Genomic DNA, 19,277 nt, shown 5'->3' with positions numbered 1-19,277 from the left:
GGAAAAAAATCCCAAAGTCTAAAATCGGCTGATTTTTATATTTCAAGCAATGGGGAATTGAAATCTAAAGGAATTTTCCAAAAATCTCCTCAAACTCCCAAATTAGCATAGAGGGAATTTTTAAATTTCCAAAGGATTTTAAAATTTCATTTTGTTTTGGGTTCCCTAGGCTTAGTACCTTGATTTTCAATGAAATTCCAAGAATCCCCTTAATGGGGAAAAAATCCCCAAAAGTGGGGAAGTTAAAAAAATACGTTTTTCCTTTAAAATCACCCAAGGGACTTAAAACAAATGAAATATTGCCATAGTTAACATTTTTTTCTAACGAAAACCCATCTTTCCCCCTAAAAATATCTCCAAGTGTGTGGTGCCATTAAAGTGAAAAAGTAACGTATTTTTCCAAAGTTTTTGTTGTGGTGGATGGATGGATGGTGGTGGGCATTGAAAATGGGGTTGAAGTAATCGTTGAACACATTTATGTGTCACTTCAAATATTTACATTATAAATATATGAGGAGACGCACGCGCTATTCTTACCACCACAGAGTGAAATATTAATGCGCGCTTTGCTTATTTCCAAATGGTGTTATCGTGTTTCGTTCGAGTCGTCGTGTCAGACAGCCACCAGAGAGTCAGTTAAAGGTTTTTACTTTTAATAGCTGACAGATGTTTAAAAATATGTTCAACCCTGTTCTAAAGACCAAGATACACATGGCAAAAGCCACAGGAAAGAAGCCAGAGAGTGAAAGAGAGAGGTCCTCTGTATATCAGGGTTTGTTTTTTTATAAAAAAAAATTGATAAATGCTGGTGCAAATATTACATAGCAAATAAGAAGTGTTCTTTGAGGGGCATATGTTTCGAGAGAGATACAAGGACACTAAAAAATAAAAATAAATTTTTATCAATGAAGAGATAAGCTCTCGCCAAGAGGAAGATAAGCAAGATATTGTTAGTGTTTGCTAAAAAAAGAAAACAAAATTGAAATTTTGTTTACTTTAAAATTAAAAAGGGGGATTTTGTGACCACAAGACGAGAGGGACCGGCAAAAACATAATGACTGATTCTAAATTTAGAAAATGCACGCCACAAATCTTTTTTTGGGAGGCACAACATCATCTAATGATCTTTGGCTGCTGCTAGACTCCTCTCTTTACAAGGAAAATGCTTTCAAAAATTGTATTGACAAAAACACACAATTTTGTTGAATTTTTTTGGGGAATGGGTAGGTAGAGTGTTTGAATTTTGGGTTATTTTTGTCTTCTGCTAAAAATAATTTCCTTTTTATTTTTGTTGTTGTTGTTTTGAGATACTTACCGGCCATGCAAAATTGAAGGCAAATTGTATGGGATTGGAAAAATCTTTATTTGCCAATGCCTGAGCATCCGTTAAATTTAGGGAATTTTCACCCAATATGGGTGTTTCAATCACACCATAGGTACACGGCGATTTTGTATCGATTTTCGCTTGATAATGTTTTAAACAAACGCGAAACCGTGTTTTACAACCGCCAATACATTTACCCGTCGCCGCATCCGTTTGCCCGCTACAGCAATGACCTTCACTATCGCGACCGTAATCATTTTTAAAATATTTCAAACGTAATTCAAATAAGCCGGATGATTGAACCTGGAAGAAAAAGAAGAAGAAAAGAAAATGTTGGATTTAATAAAATGTTGAAAATTTAAATATTTAAAAAATTTTAAAATTGTTATTGTTAAAAAATTTTGAATTGTTGTTCTTAAAAAAACAAAAAATAGAATAATTGAAACCTCAAAAAAATTGAAATTTTTATTCTTCAAAGCAAATTGATTTTTTTATTTTTGTCAAATATTTGTTTAAAAATAAAAACTTTTATTTAAAAATATTTAAATTTATGTAAAATAAAAATTTTTAACAAAAAAATAAAATTTTTAGTTAAAAAATTATTTTAAAAACTTTTGTATCTCAAAAAAAAAAAATTAAATAACATTTGTTATTCAAATAAAAATAAAAAAGATATTTTTAAAATATTATAATAATTAAAAAAATTATTTTTTAAATAAAATTTTAATTTAAAAAAAATATTTTTAAAAACAAAATTTAAAATTTTGATTTAAAAAATGAAATTTTCTATTTTTCAAAAAATTTTGGGTTTTACCGCAAATAATTTTGTTTTCAAATAAAACCCAAAATCCCACAATTTTATAGACTTTCAAACCACAAAATTCGCCAAAAATTCCTCAAAAGGATCTTCTTAAGGTTTCTTTATTTGTTGTTGTAGACTTCCAAAAAATTCAAGTTTGTGCATGTTGTCTTTGGTGTTGTTTTGGAAAACATTCCAGGCTCTGTAACAAGACGATAAATCTTTCAGTATGGTATTTAAGCAAAAATGCTACAAAACTGCAACAAAAAGCCAGGCGGCGGCAAAACAGTCAGCCAGCCAACCAGCCAGCCAGGCAAGCAAGCAACCCAGAGAGACCATTGTCGTCATTCTTGGTGGCTTGCTTAAATTTTCAGACTTAGTCACAGACACCAAAAAGCCCAGATGATGATGATGACAGACATAAAACTGGTGGTGGTTGGTGGTGCAAGGAATTTCAAGAAGCAGAGAAGAAAAAACGAAGCCTAAACCAAAAACACAGGACACAAATTCCTGTTAAGAAATTTTGAAAAATTATTTTATAGAAGCCAAATTTTAAATTATTTAAATCCACCGCCATTCAAACAAAATGTTATGGCTTATAAATTATTAACAAAATGGCTGGTTAATTAAGGCAAAAAAATACAAATAAAATTATTTTGTTTATGGCCTGGTTAAATATGTGAAAATTATTGTAATTTTTGTGTTATGAGAGCTGCTGCTGATTAACAAAAGCAGAAGAAGGCGGCCCAATCGATAACCACATTGTTACCAAAAAATGGTGCAATAAAGATGTCTAAATAATCAAGATTGAAATTCTGAATATTTAATTTTGGGATGGACTTGTTTTTTTCTTTGTGGTTGTCACTCGCTGTGTTTTTATGGCTGTCAACAACTGTTTCAGAATACAAAATGAATTTCAATTTTATAAATGATTTAAAATGACAAACCAACAAGAAAACAACAAAAAATAAAAATGTGGAGTAATTATGACACTTGTTGGAAAAAAAGAAGAAAAAAAACGCTTACACAAAACAAAGGCATTTAAATGGTTAATTAAGTTAAGCCGTATATGGTTAAATGTAGAAGGGGACCCCAACAAGTGTAAGCAGCAGCAGCAAAAAATAGGCCTTAAAATAAAGCTTAAATACACTTGAGAGTATGTACGCTGCTGGCAGGCAGGCAAGATGTTTTATAACTGTGTTTCAAATAGTCATAAAAAAAATATTACGAGAAAAAATCTACACCAGCAAAGAAGAAAATGACAATTTAATTGTAAGCAGTGCACCACTCCACTCAAGTCGACATATAAAAAAAAGCGTTAAGAGGCAAAAAAAACAAAAGGTAGAAAATTGGCCACACACTTTTAGACATGTGGACGCTGTAATGTGTAATCTCAGGTACATTTAATATAATAACAAGATAATGACTTAATTGTTATTAGAATTGAGAGGGAGCGAAATAGAAAAATTCCTTAGAAAAAATCTTAAAAATTTTATTGTGGGGAAATTTTATGATTTTATTTTTGAAAAAATTTTCTTTTGGGATCAAATAAAATGTATTAGAAAGTTTGGGAAATGTTTGTTTTCCATGATTTTTTCAATTTTTTTTAAAAAGCTTATGACCCTAGGATTGATTTTTTGTGAAAAACAAAAAATTTCACTTTTGGGAAATTTTTGTTGTTTTCATCAAGTTGTATTCAAATATGCAAGAAATTTTAAATTTAGCTTATAAATAAAAATTTCCCTTCGAGGGAAAAATTAGTTTTTGAAAATTTTTAAAAATTGTTTGAATTTTTAGGAAGCATACGACCTTAGGATTGATTTTTGTTTTTGTTGGAAATCATAATTTTTCTTCATGATCTGTTGAAATGTGTAAGAAATTTTGAATTTGGCCAATAATTAAAAATTTCCCTTTGAGGGAAATTTTTGTTTTTGGGAATGTTTGAAAAATTTTTGCATTATTAGAAAGCCTATGATCCAAGCATTGACTTTTTGTGCAAAACAAAAAATTTCCCTTTTGGGAAATTTTTGGGGAAATTTTTGTTAGCATTGGAATTCATCACTATTCATCAAGATCTTTTAAAATAGGCTGGAAATTTCAAATTTGGCCCATTAATAAAAATATCCCTTTGAGGGAAATTTTTGTTTTTGACTATATTTTGGAACTTTTTGTATTTTTAGAAAGCCACAAGGAGGAATAAATTTCTGTGGACAATCACAGATTCCCTTTTGAAAATGTTTAGGGTTATTTTTGTTAGCAATTGAAATCAGTATTGCTAAGGAGATTTATTGAAACGTACAACAATTTTACAACTTTTTTGCAAAATTTTAAGGGATATGAGCAATTGAAATCAATATATTATTTTTGTTAGCAATTAAAATAATATTATTTATGGAGATTTATTGAAAAGTGCAAAAATTTTGCAACATAATAAAAATTTACTTTCGAGAGAAATTTTTATTTTCCACAATTTTTTATATTTTTTACATCTATTTTTATTTATTTTAATAGTTTTTAAATCCTAATTTTCAAATTTCCTAAATGAAAATTTTGTCCTGAAAAGACTTTTTCCGATTTTTTTTATTTATTTTTGTAATTTTGAAAGTATTTTTTTAAATTTTTTATTATTTTTTTTTTTTGTAATCCTGGAATGTTTTTTTTTCAATTGTTTATTTATTATTTGTAATTTTTGGATTTTAATTTTTTTTTTACATTTATTTTTTTTTTTAATTTAATCATTTTTAGATTCTCCTAAATTAAAATTTCCCTTGAATTTATTTTTTTTAAATTTTGCATTTATTTTTATACGAGTATTTATTTCTGTATTTTTTTTTTTTATTTTTTGGTACATTGATTTTTTAGTTTAATAATTTTTACATTTTCCTAAATGAAAATTTCCTTTGAAATGATATTTTTTCAATTTATTTATTTTTATTCATGTATATATTTCTGTAATTTTTTGATATATTTTTTTGTATTTTTATTTTTTTAGTTTAATCAATATATTATTTTTGTTAGCAATTAAAATCAATATTATTTATGGAGATTTATTAAAAAATTTGCTTTCGAGGGAAATTTTTATTTTCAACAATTTTTTATATTTTTTACATTTTAATAATTTTTAAATTTTCCTAAATGAAAATTTCTCCTGAAAGGATTTTTTTTCAATTTTTTATTTATTTTTGAAATTTTTGGATTTTTTTTTTAATTTTTGTTCATTTTTTAATTTAATAATTTTTTTGATTTTCCTAAATTAAAATTTCCCTTGAATTTATTTTATTTTTTTTCAATTTTGCATTAATTTTTATTCGTGTATTTATTTCTGTAATTTTTTAATATTTTTCTTTTTTTCTTTTGTAAATTTATTTTTTTTAATTTAATAATTTTTCGATTTTACTAATGAAAATTTCTTTTGAAATGATTTTTTTCAATTTTTTTATTTTTATTCACGTATTTATTTCTGTAATATTTTGATATTTTTTGTATTTCTATTTTTTAGTTTAATCATTTTTAGATTTTCCTAAATTAAAATTTCCCTTGAATTTATTTTTTTTTTTCAATTTTGCATTTATTTTTATTTGTGTATTTATTTCTGTAATTTTCTTTGATTTCTTTTTTTTTGTATTTTTATTTTTTTTAGTTTAATAATTTTTAGATTTCCCTAATGAAAATTTCTCTTGAAATGTTTTTTTTTTTTAATTTTTTTATTTATTTTTATTTATTTGTGTAGACTTTAGATTTTCATTTCCAAAATAAATTCTTTTAATTATTTTGAATTTGCCCCAATTTTTATTTTTTATATTATTTTTCATTATTTGTGTTTTTTTTTTTTCTAAATTACTGGCGCCTCACACAAAACACAAACATTTATTTGCTAAATAGGCTTAAAAAATTAACAACAATAGACCAAAACAGGCATTTAAGCCATCAACATGAATCATTAACAAAAGTTTCCCAACTTCCCAAAATCTTAAAAAAAAAAACGAAATCTGTACCACCACAAATTCCCTTTTCATGCCCCCAACAAACGAATAAAAAATAGGCCCAAATCATGGCTATCTAGGCTCCCTTAAACAAAAAGAAAAAAACAACAAAAACCAGATGATGGTGATGAACGAAGACAAGCTCAAAAAAATACAACATTAACTTTAGAACACCATCAACAAACCCAAGCAACAACAATAGCAAGAACAACAAACGGTTATAAAAATGTGTAAAACTCCTCGATTTAAGGCTAAAAACAGAAATGAAGAAACAAAAAAAAAAACAAGAACGACAGCAAAAGAAGGCAACAAAAAATACAACTCCTCTAAGTAGACATATGGACACAGACAAGGTACACGGGGATACAACAAAGAGACGACAAAAAGGCAGGCTGGCAGACGGACGGACAGACAGACAAACAGTCCATAAGACATACCAACCAACCATCCAACAAAAGTGATCCAAAGCAGCAGCAACAACACAAGCCACCATCCATTGCTCTAACTCACAATATCATCATATTGCGCTGCTGGCAGGCAGGCAGGCTGGCTGTTTGTCTGACTTGGCTTGGTTGCTTGGTTGGCTTGCTGACTGGCTTAAGCACACACAAAGCTTTAAAATAACACAACAACAACACCAACAACTAATACACAACACAAAAAAATGTTTCAAGTAAAACCGAATTGTTTCCCACGGCATACGATTTGCCGGTCAACATACATATACATTGATGACGACGATGACTACAATGATCGTTGTCATCATCCAAATGATCATTAAGTTTTAGTTAAACAACATTATGAGATAATGAAATTTACTCACTCTCTTGCTGCACACACCACAACAACAAACGGATATAAATTGCAAAGTTTTTGAGAATCAATGAGGAGAGAGAGAGGAAAGTCATAATCAGCATGACTGCTATTTTTTTTTAATTCCTTCTTTTGCAAAACAAATGATGATCATGTTGTTAGAAGCAGCAACAACTACAACCACAACAACAAGTCATCATCATCATTATTATGTTGGAAAAACAAGTTTTCAATTTCATATGTTGAAAATTTTATATACAGCTGGCTTAACAAAGTTTTTGTTTCTTAGTTAATCTCCCTCTCTAATGGTTCTCTGGGTTGCAAATTCTCCCTCTCTCAATCTCGTTGTGATCGTGAAAATATCAACGGTGTATTTTGAATTTGATTCTTTTTTGTTGTTGTCATGTTATAAAAAGCCTTCGGGCAATAAAGCAGTTATAAAGGAGGTGGTGGTGGCTCAACTAACAGACATCTGTATGTTGTTGCCAACTACGTACACAACAACAATATTGGCAAGTGCAAGAGAGTCACCACCATTAGTGTGTGAGTGCAGCATTTGCAAAAACCATAGAGCCCCCCCCCCCCCCTTGTTATTGATGGTTTTCTTTCAATGAATTGTGGATGGAAAATATTTAACAGTGTTCTGTTAATAAGATAACAGAGAGCGTATATTTAATAGAGGGGGTGGAGGGGAAGCTGTGGGGAATAATGAATTGTGTGTGTTGTTTGTTATGTTATGCAGAGAAGGAAATGCCTGCCTGCTGTTGGTTGAATGAATGATGATGCATTTTTGGCAATGTAATTTTAATTAACATAAAAATGGGCAAAATTCTAATGGGAGATTTTTATTTCAAAAGGAATTTCTGTTTTCAAGAAAAAAATTAAAAAGATAATTGGAATAATTTAAAAATTAATGACAATTTAAAAAAAAAAACTATGGAAAAAATTAAAAAATTAGAGAAAAACAAAAATGAAAGATATAAATAAAAAAAAAATTAAATAGAAAAAAATATAAAAAATAAATACCTAGAAAACAATAAAATATTCAAATAAAAAAAATAAAAATAAATTCAAGAGGAAAATAAGAAAATTTTAGCTATTTTTTAATTTAAAGGAAATAATTTTTAAATATTTAAAAAATAAATTTTAATTAAAATTAATTAAAACAAAAAAGATTAAATTTGAAATTTAAAAGCAATTAATTTAAAATTATTGAAAACTATATTTAATGAAATTTTAAAAAATGAACAATTACAAAATTGGTTTTCAAAAGAAAAAAATAGGAACAAGCATTTTTTTAACATCAAAAGGAAATAATTTTAAATATTAAAAATAAATTTTAATTAAAATTAGTTAAAACAAAAAAGATAAAATTTGAAATGTAAAAGCAATTAATTTAAAGTTATTTAAAATTATAGTATATAATGAAATTTAAAAAAATTAACAATTACAAAAACACAAAAATGGTTTTCAAAAGAAAAAAAATAGGAAAAGATAAACAATCGTTTTGCATCCAAAGGAAATGATTTAAATAAAAACAAACAAAATTTAATTAAAATTAGAAAGAATTTGCTAAAAAACATTTCTATATGATTTTTCAGATTTTTTGTAATTGATTTTTTTTTAATTTATTTTTCGTTCAAAGACAAAAATATTCAAATTGAAAAAATAAAGAAAAAACTTTAGTCTAAAGAAAAATATGAAAAACTTGCAAGAAAAAAATCACTCAACCTTAGCATTACCAGTTCTTTCAATACTATTTTTTCGTCTTTTTTATTATTATGAAGTTTGTTTTTCTTTTGCGTTTTTTTACCATTACCATGAAAACGAAAGAAGCAGAAACAACAAGAAACAAGAAAAAATGAAAAAAAGCAACAATTAATGAAGTAGTTGAAGTAATGGCAAAAAAGAAAAACTAAGGCTTGTGACAGGTTGAATACCTTAAGCAAAAAATTACAAAAAAAGAAGAAAAAACAATAAATTCAAAGAGGAAGACTAGCACACATCGCATGAAGTTTACATTAATAATTTATAACAATGAATGGCAAGGCAAAAAAAAACAAAAGATGAAAAAATGTAACAAAAACAGTTATGTGAAATTAAACCAGGGAAGAGAAGAAGAAAAAGAAAAAAACTTGTGATGGGCTTAATTAACAAAAATATTTTTCATTCTAATAAAAAAACTAGATTAAAGAATTGTAACACAAATTCCAACGAAAAAAAAAACGTTTCAATAAAAGCAAAAAAATGCTGATTTTCATAGCAAGGAAAACCAGCTGTTGTTAATTTTTTTCTTCATTTTTTCATTATTTTGTATTTTTTGCCTTATTTGTTGCTTTTCTTTCTACACTTATGTTAAAAAAATTTAATTTAAAATTAAACTTTTTTTCGGTGCATCATCATGTCTGTCATGGTTGGGTTTTGTGACAAGTTAAGGTTCCAGCTGCCGCCTGCACTTAGTGGAAGGCAAAAAAAAGCGACAACAACAAACGTGATATAAGACCGCAGGAGATATTTTTTGAAGTATGAAAATGTGCGTAGCAGAAAAAAAAAGAAAAAATTCAACAACTTAAGAGGACTCCTAAAAGACCTGCACCACAACAACAAAACATATTTTGCAACAGGAGGCCATCAGGCTTTTTAGTATCATCCTCATCATCATATCACCAGCAAAGTGTAAGGCAAGGCGCACACACAAGCTGGAGTTAAGTAATGGATGGACACACATGCAAATGTTTTCGGTGTGCTTTTTTTAAAAGACTTTGACTTACTTTAAGCCAATATGACCTACGCAAAGAGTTACTTTAACACACCACAGAGCCTTATATCATTAACAAATTAACTAAAGCAGATGTTTTTCTTGAGGATGACAGCAAAAAAAATTTATACGAAAAAATGCCTTTAAGAAAACGTTTGTGTGGCAGCTTTAATAAGAAAAAACATGACAAGAAGGAAGCCAGGCAGGTTTTTAAAACGAATAAATTAAAAAAAATAATACTAAAAAGGCAAAAGAAAAATTTTGAAAATAGCGAAAAATATTTTCAAATCTCAAATATAGGCTTAAGATGAGTTGAAGCATTAAGCTCGGATCGGGACCAAATTTTTTCCACAGGTAGTTCTCGTTACCCTGATCACAATTATATATAACATTTATTGCGGCAATCCATACTTCCCGAGATATTGGCCTCCGAAGTTCCGAAAATTCCCTTGTTAAATGTCGGCTATTAAGAGAAAAATTTTAATTTGAAAAGAAAATGTTGTTCCCGTTCCCTAGATTGGCTCCTGTCCATAAGAGAAATACTTAAATCCCCGGCCGAAGGCCGGCTATATAGGACAAATTATAATTTTATCCGAGCTTAATGCTTCAACTCAACTTGCTCCCAAATATATTTCAAAAATATTGGATTTTCGATTTTGAGGCCTTTGTTGACGTTTTTTATTTAGTTTCTGTGAAATTAATTTTATAACTTTTTGGAAATTTTTTAAAATTGAAAATTGTGGTAATTTCAAAATTACCAAAATAAAAAAATCTCTAAAACATTAAAAAAATGGAAATTTCAAAATTTTTTAAATTAACAAAAATTCTTTTAAATGTTTTCTCAAAGTGTGATTAGCATGTTTTCAAAATTAAGAAAGATCCCCTTTCAAAACTCAAAACAATGTATCGTTTCTCAAGAAATCTTCAGAAAAATTTTATATAAAAATTTTCTCAACGTTTTCTCTGCTTTTCTGGGAGATATTATTTGGTTTTGATGTTTAAAAAATTGATTGATTTCAGAAAACGCAAAAAAATTTTGGTACTTGCAACATACAAAGATATCCTTTCAAAATTATTGAAACAAAAATCTCCTAATAATATAATTTTGTCAAAGCGTCTCTAGCTTGTTTCCAACATTTTCAGGCTATCGGTTTTTGATTTTGAAGTTCTTGAGGTAAAATTTGTATCAATTTTTGGGAGATTTGGAGAAATTTAGTTTATTTCGAATCTCTTTTAGAGTTTGAATTTCCAAATTTTCAAAGGAATGGATGTTTTAATGAGGTTTTGCTGCTGATTTACAGTCAAATAGCAAATTTTGTGGTGATAACCTAGTTAATTTTTCAACATTTAACCCGACTACGGCTGGCGTTTCAATACTAAAAAATCCCTGAACATTATTTTCCAAATTTGGGAATTGTTTTGAATATTTCAGACGTTTTCCAAAGACCTTGGGTGGAATACGAAGTCAAATTTCCTTGAATTTAGACCCCCTCTTATATTTCTGCACAACAATACATTTCAATTCTTTAATTTTGTTTTGAAACATTTCCCAAATTTTTTAATGATTTTTTATTTTGGGCCAATTTCCCATCTTTTAAATATTTTACCCCCAGTTTATGTATTTCGAAACGAAAATGTGTGCGCATGAAAGGCACCCAAACTTTAGTTTTTGAAATATTATTTCATTTGCTTTTGCTTCAAAACAAAAAAACAAATTTGAAATACACACTCAAATTTGGTAGTTTTTCTTCCGCATTCGTTTTCTTATCGACATACATAAACAGGCCCTAATTTTTTTTTTAATTTTCAAATCTTTTTATTTTGAAGCAATTCCAGAATTTTGTTAAAGATTTTTCCATTTTTTGCTTTGTTGATTTTTCTATTTTGGACCAATTTTCTTTTTAATTTTTCATTTTTTTTTATTATTTTTTTGAACGAATTTCTCATTTCTCAAATTTTCGCAATTTTTCGTTGATTTTTAATAACTTTCTAGATATACTAAAAACAGGTATTTTTAAATTTTTTAAAGACTTCTAATTCGGTGATTTTTTATTTAAAAACGAATTTCCATTCTTTTCAATTTTCAAAAAATTTCCATATTTTTCCTAATTTTTTATTTCCCCTAAAAAAGATGCCCTTGTGACATTTTGTAGAAATTCTATAAAAATCCCCAGTTTTTGGCTTTCAGTACCACGAAAAGACAGGTAGTTTTGCCTGCTACTATCCTACAAACGAGAACCCTATACAAAGTCTAATTTGAGACATGTGTTTCCGGTTAATTTGGCCCACCCTCTCTTCTCTACAGCAAAACAAGAGAATGGGCAATTTTACAAAATAACAACACCATGCAAAAAGGTGGTGAAGTTGGTGAATACAATGAATGAATGATGTATCACCACTCATTGCAGTTTTGAATATCAAATTTTGCCATAGAAAGAGGTTAAAATTCCTAAAATTGTGGGGGTTTTGAAATCAACATACCTCTTCAATAATAAGGGAAAGCACCAAAAAGGCTGCTAATAATAATTTAATCCAATGCATGGTGAAGTTTTTGTTGGTTTGGAGGTGGTTAGGATGATGATATATCACTGAAGACGATAATGATGATCGTGGTGGTAAGCGTATGAAGTTTGCTTTTGCTTGGTGATGATGTTTAGAAAAACTTTGGTAATCCTTGTTTTTCTAAGACTGCTGCTACTAGATCCGAACCGCTCAAAGCAAACACAAACGCCCAAGATTTACCTATTTTTCGGTGTTAGGTGTTTTGAGGGGGAGGTAGGTTTTTTTCGTTTCGTTTTAATTCTTTTTTCTGATTCAAGAATTCGTTTCGCTTTAGCACTCCGTCCGTCGTTAAAAGAATTTTATTTATTTAATTAATAAAATAATTATTTCTTTTTGTTTTATAAAATTTCTTTAAAATTCCTCATTTTTCGTTCGTGTAACTCTCTCAGCGTTTTTATAAACAAATTGTAGCGTAAAAATAATTAACGACGACGTAAAACAATCGTACGCAAGGAAAATTGTCACGTTATTATTTCAGGCGGCACATGTTTTTTGACATTTATTTTGTTATTTTTTACTAGTTGTTGTTGGTGGTGGAAAGAGGGAGGAGAGTAACGGTATTGCAAAAAAATCAACACAACACCAAACTTCTATTTTTTTTCAAAAAAATTGTCAAAGCACGTTTTCTTCTTTTTTTCTCAATTAAAAAAAGAAAATGTTTATTTTCTTAAAACTTGTTTTCAATACTTTTTTATTTTCATTAAGGAATGTGTTTTAATTTTTAAAATAATTTTTTAACAGTTCGTTTTTTTTTCAAACTTTAGTTCTTTATAAACTTTCATTCATTTCTTTTTTAAAAAATTATTTTTCTTCTCTTCTTTTAAAACTTGCACTTTATTCTTCGTGTTGATGTTTTTTATTTTGAATCAATCAATTTATTTTGAAAATTGTGTAAATTACAACAATTCTTTCTCTTTGCTATATTTCTTGTTTGATATTAACTTTAAAAATTTCAAGTAATGTAGTACTTGGTTTGCTTCACGGTGGCTTCACGACCCGACGACGTTTACCACTCAAGCTACAATTTGAAACTGCCGCTTATTGAAGTTCTGCGAACGCTGCTCGGCCGTAATAAAATGTTAAACATGTTTTTTTGGTGGTTTGTTCTTCTTCTTCCTCCCTTGCCCGACCCGCTCATGAATGCATTTAACAACAACAACACCACACACAATGATGCGCTCATTCATTCATTCTTCTTCGTCAAACAAACCAACCAGCCATCCAGCCTTATGCACAACACACACACCCACCCTTACTCATAATGACGACGACGTCCACAGAAAGAGCAGGAGAGAAAGCAAGAGCACTCACTGTTAACTGTGCTCTGTGTGCGTGCGTGTGTTTCGTTGAGTTAAGCAAATGTGCATTAGTGTTGGGAGCAGATGTTTTCCTATTTTGTTTTCTGTTGAGGTAATCTTCCCTCCACTGAGTGTAAAGTACTGTTCTCAAATGTTATTTCTGTTCTCTATTCATCTCTTGCCTCGCGGACTTTCTCAATGAGATTTGAATTGTATGCTGGTAATGGCGTTGCCATTTTAAGGGGAATTTTATTTCAAAAGGGAATTTTGTAGGTACGAAAATTTACAAAGGATATTGAAAGACACTGAGTTTGAGTAAATTCTGTTGTATTAGAATGGAAGAAAATAGCTGAAGGCACCTGTAATGTTGAGATTTAATACAAAGTTAAATATAAGATCTTTGAAAAATTATGAAAAACCAAACATACATACATATAAAAAACCTGTAACTAATTTCTGATTTGTTTACTTACTAAACCGACCACCCCTACAGTGTACTTTATTCAAGACACCTGCTGTCGAAAAAAATTTATTAGGATTTATTTAGCTAAAGATTTTTCATACCTAGATATCACTGAAAACAGAATTATAAGCATGAATACTGTAACTAAATGGTGATTTATTCACTTAAAAACCCCTCTAACCTCCTTTACTAAAGGATTACACCCTAAGAAAATAATTTCCTAATAAGGTATGATGAAAACTATGTTTTCTTAAATTAAAGAAAGTAGTAGCTTTGTCTTTTTACTTGATATTTTTAACAATAGTAACAAAATGATACTGGATGCAAATTCTGATACTTCTGTGATAGCTCAAGGCACCTGTACTCTTGAGATTTAATATTAGGTTTTATGGAGCCAAAGATAAGGTCTTAGAAAATGATTTATAATGATGAAGAACCGAAAATATAGAAAAAAAAACTGTAACTAATATCCTGCTACCTACAGATGCTGTGGAATTACCTTACTCAAGGCACCTGTTGTAGTGGGAAATTTTATTTGGATTTATTTAGTAAAAGATTTTTCACACTTAGTTATCACTGAAAACTGCGTAGTAAGCATGAACACTGTTACTAATTTGTGATTTATTTACTTCAAATAATCTCTAAACTCTATTAATAAAAGTTTACTTCTTAGAAAAATTAATTCTTAAAAAATGCATTATATCATTGGGGCTATAATCAAAAAGTACCACACCGGTACCATGTGGGGAATATTGTACTGATAACGAAAACGCCTTTTTAATATTGATTCGATGAAAAAAGTTCCGCACTGAATGTGATTTCCAAAGACCTTTTGATAACACTGTGCAACATTTTCAAGTTAATTTTGTACAAACAACTTCTACTGGAGATTTTATGAAAGTACAGACGCAATCGCTAAAAACTCTATTTGGTTTTTGTGTAGTTAGATCGTTGAGTCTAGTCACGGTGCGCCTTAACTAATTTTTAATGAAAGGCGCTTACACCTGGAACTACAATGCTCATAGATGAGAAATATCAAGAAACAAAAAAATCGCCGGAGGGATTTTGAAATAAATCGCGATTTATGTTCACATTTTTAGCGGTTCTTTAGGTTTTCATAATTTTGCTTGGAAATCGCGAGTCCTATGTAAATGGGCCTAAAGAAAATGTTGTAGCTGTGAAAATTCTCAACAAATTGACCTTTATGATATATTCGTAGGTTTTACCGTTTTTGAGATATAGAAGTTAAAATTAAGACAATGCAATATCAATATCAGGAACCTATGACTTATCCTGATGACGTTATTTTACTTTATAGTACTAAAATACGTAATTTTACAAAGTCCGATCTAGGTTATCAATATTTTCTCTATATATTTCAAAAACAGTTTGGATCGAGCACACATAATCTTCTGAAAGAATTTATTATGAAAAACATCAATAAAATATATATTGTGACCGCAGATAACGATAAAAATGTGAATAAAAACGGTAGAGTATGGTCCTAAATCATATATAAAAAGCGAAAGCTTCTGGAGATGTTAAACATTATAGCTACAAATTTATTTTGTTCAGAAACTCATAATGAAATCTGATTTGGAACATTTCTTCTTTTGACACAATCCCTAAAAAGTGAAATATTTTAGGATATTTTGACTCAGTATGGAATAAATTTTAATTAAAAGTCTAAAAGTTTAACAAATAATTTCTACCTATAATATCTAATTTTGTAACGTCATTCTCTTAACGAAGTATTTTACTTAGATATCTGGTTTGTTCTGGGACTTACAGTGAAATTGTGTAGAATATTTCTTTTTTTAACATCTTTCGTCTAAAACTAAATTTCATGTTACTTTCATGCATCAACTCGAAAAAGAACAAAACAAATTTATTCAAAAAATATTTGGGTGTTTTCTTGACAAATTTGATATATATTTTCTTGATATACATATATTGTAAATACATATTTCATTTATTCGGCGACTTATATTGAAATTTAATGGAGAACATTTTTGTCTTTGACGTCTTCTATCTAGAATGAAGTTTTGTGGGACAAAACTTAGTAAACTCAGATAAAGTATTTACAACATTAACCCTAAAACGTGATTTTATTTTTTGCAGATTCCTGGCGTTTAGGTACGATTTAGAGTTTTGGTGTATTCGGGGGCCTATAGTAAAATTATACGACAAATAATTTTGTAGAATATTTTGATCTGATACGATCACATTTTAAAAAGTTTTTAAAAGTTTTTGAAAAAAGAGACCAATAAAGACCCGTTTAGTGACTCGCATGAGGGTTAATTTTTTCATAAAAAGATACCCCACATTGTTGTCAGTAATATTGCCAAAGACACTTTATACCTAAAATGCAAGGATTCCAAGGAATCTGATGTCGAATATTTCAAAACCTGTAGAAATGGGCGGAAATTGCAACGCCTATTTAGGTTACTTTCCAACGTAAACTTTCAAAACGCCGATACACGTGCATTCTTTTTTTCGGTCTTCTTTCAAAATCTATGCAGGGTTTCTTGTAATTTTAAGGAAAGTTCAATTTTGTTGTACAGTGTAATTTATTTATTTATTATGTTTCTCCAGCGCAACAAGACAAAAGTCTTATAAATGACAGTGCAGGATTATGAATACAGACACATATCCTACTTTATATATTGTAAAAAAATTATGATTGACATAAAAGTACATTATAAATATTGAATACTTGTAAATCATATTAGGAAAAAAAAACAGATCAAAAATTAGGGGAAAAAATTAAATAATAACAAATCATTAGTGGCAAGAAAAAAGAATACACTGCTCCCCGGTTACCTACCTCTCCGCTTAACTACCTTTTCGTTTAATTGTCTCACAATCTAAATCCCCTAACTTTTACAATATAAATGAGTTCAAACTGTCCCGGTGAACTACTTTTCTATAAGTACCCAATTCGGGTATTTGTCCATCAAATATTTTCCCCAAAAAGAACATTTAATAATACATTTCTCGGTTTATTACCCGCAATGGTGTATTTCTGAGACAATCTATTTCGATGACTACATAAATTGTGATGAAGATGTCCAGTGTTATGTTATGGTGTTATGCTCACTGATTACTAAATTTCTTATTGATTATATAATATAACTTATATGTTTTAGGCCTGAAATTAATTATTCCACTATACTCCGTTTTGTTTTTTGACGATTATGTTCTAATTGTCATTTTTTGTAAGGTTGAGATGTGATTTTTGTAACTGATTTTTATACCTGCCTTTCCCACATAACTGAATAAACTTTTTGGAATTTCATGAAAGACAGTGTACTATCATCATTAAAATGAGAAGAACAGTGAACTATGAAAAATAGTTTATAAGTCTCTTCTTAAAATTGCATTGACACCAGGCTCCCCCTAGAAGGATTTATCCTTCTTTCTCCATTGGATCTTGTGAATTTAATTCTATCAAAAAGATATTTTGGTTTCCCTGTAATAATCACTTTGTGAATAAGTCGTAAGACTTTCATTTTTATAGAGAATCAAAACAGACACCATATAGGAATTTTGAGAACTGAGTAACATACTGCCTCTTTCTTAGTCCATATACATAACTTGTGATGCTATTAAATTTCACATTCAATTTACGACGGCTCAGTTAGCAAAAAGTTCACAACCATACAATAAAAAGGGCACCAGATAAGTTTTTGTCAACAGACAGCGAATATAGAGGGGGTATGTAATTGAGTAATCCATAAAGCACGAAGTTTGAAATAAGTTTTCCCAACAACAGCGTTAATGTGGTTTGTCCAGCTAAGGGAATCATTAAAAGTAACACCTAGATTTTTGACACTGGATACAATCTCAATTTTTTGGCTGTTGACCAATATAAACCAATATATTAATGTTGTGCCTGAAAACTTCTTATTGTTGTGTATGACAAGACATTTAGATTTTAAAGTATTTAATAATAAGCCATTTGCCTTAGCCCATTCGCATACGCGTGAGAGGTCACTGTTGAGTTGTTGAACACAACGATTAATGTTGTTTAGAGGCCTGTTTAGAAATACCTGTACGTCATCTGCATACGAGTACATATGCACTAGGCTGTGGTATAATTGAACATGAATATCATTGGAGTATAAAGAAAGAAAGAGTGGACCGGTGATGGACCATTGTGGGACCCCTTTCTTACGGCCAGTGGCATAGATGTAGATCTCCCGCAGTACACGGACTGAGTTCTGTTGGATGGAGAGGTAAGAAAATAAAAGTTTCCTTGAGGTTGTTGAAAAGTTGAAAAATCTGCGAAGTTTGAAACATAGGTTTTGGTGGTCGACAGTATCAAAAGCTTTGCAGTGGTCGAGTAAAACGAGGAAACAAACTTTATTTTCATCGATCTCACTCCTGATAGATTTAGATACTTCAAAGATAACATTAGTACAACTATGGTCAGCGCGGAAACCAGATTGCATGTCATATGTAGGATTTTTTAAAGATCTTGGAGAGAAAAACACAGAACTGATATTGGTCGAAATTCAGTAATGTTTCGTTGAAAAATATTCAATAGTTTGGTGTGAAATGGCCGTCTACATATTGAAACTTAGATCAGGTTTGGATTTTGTAGCCTCATTTAGGCCGGGCTAAAACGACCCTTTTGTCCACAATAAGAATTTAACTTTGCAGTATTCAGCAATATTGGAACCATAAAGTAGTATAACTTACGTCTCAAATAGATTAACTAGGAAAAACTGCATCTAGCGCATCAAAGTCGTTAAAATATAGAAAAGTTTACATAATATCTGGAATCTGATGGAAGTTGAACCATGTAACCTTTCGCAAATTTTTCCAAACAGTGTGTCCGGCAATTCTTCACAACATTCTGAAACTCTATAGAACTTATTTCACGGCATTTCATATCATACCTTCTCCATCCAACATATTTCAAACCCTGTTCGCACAGTCAGTTTATTCTCATATTTGGGATTTCACTATATTGTTGAAATATTTATCAAACTGTCGTCGAACAAGTAAGAAAGTATCAGTCAGCTGAGCCGACAGAGATATACCCTCAGCCACGTACCCGAAGAAAAAAGTTGACACAATACAAATAGGTTTTTTAGCTGTTGGGAAAATTTTCCAGGATGGAAAGGGCCGCAAAAAACTACATGTTGCAACAAAATTCAGAATGATCCAAGACGAGTGCATTTTTTCTAAACTTTGGGTAGGGTGTACCCATAGGAGTGATCCGATGTAGTACATATTCGGACCTAATACAAATCTGTAGGAAATATTTTT

The 19,277-nt window shown here is 29.5% G+C and overlaps 1 protein-coding gene across 1 annotated transcript in view; it reads right to left on the bottom strand.

The window, feature by feature from the left end:
* Positions 1-13,312, bottom strand: part of Delta (neurogenic locus protein delta) — a 32,058-nt gene extending 18,746 nt beyond the window's left edge. The window contains exons 1-2 of the mRNA XM_073982466.1: positions 12,159-13,312; positions 1,316-1,627 (exon numbers count right to left, since the gene is read on the bottom strand). Coding sequence (XP_073838567.1) covers positions 1,316-1,627; positions 12,159-12,218 — 372 coding nt within the window. The 5' untranslated portion in view covers positions 12,219-13,312. The remainder of the gene's footprint in view (positions 1-1,315; positions 1,628-12,158) is intronic.
* Positions 13,313-19,277: the final 5,965 nt, after the last annotated feature.

This window comes from Musca autumnalis, unplaced genomic scaffold (genome assembly GCF_047663935.1).
Source record: "Musca autumnalis isolate F117 unplaced genomic scaffold, ASM4766393v1 scaffold_1, whole genome shotgun sequence".
NCBI lineage: Eukaryota > Metazoa > Arthropoda > Insecta > Diptera > Muscidae > Musca > Musca autumnalis.
This window is presented reverse-complemented; position numbering and strand designations above follow the sequence as displayed.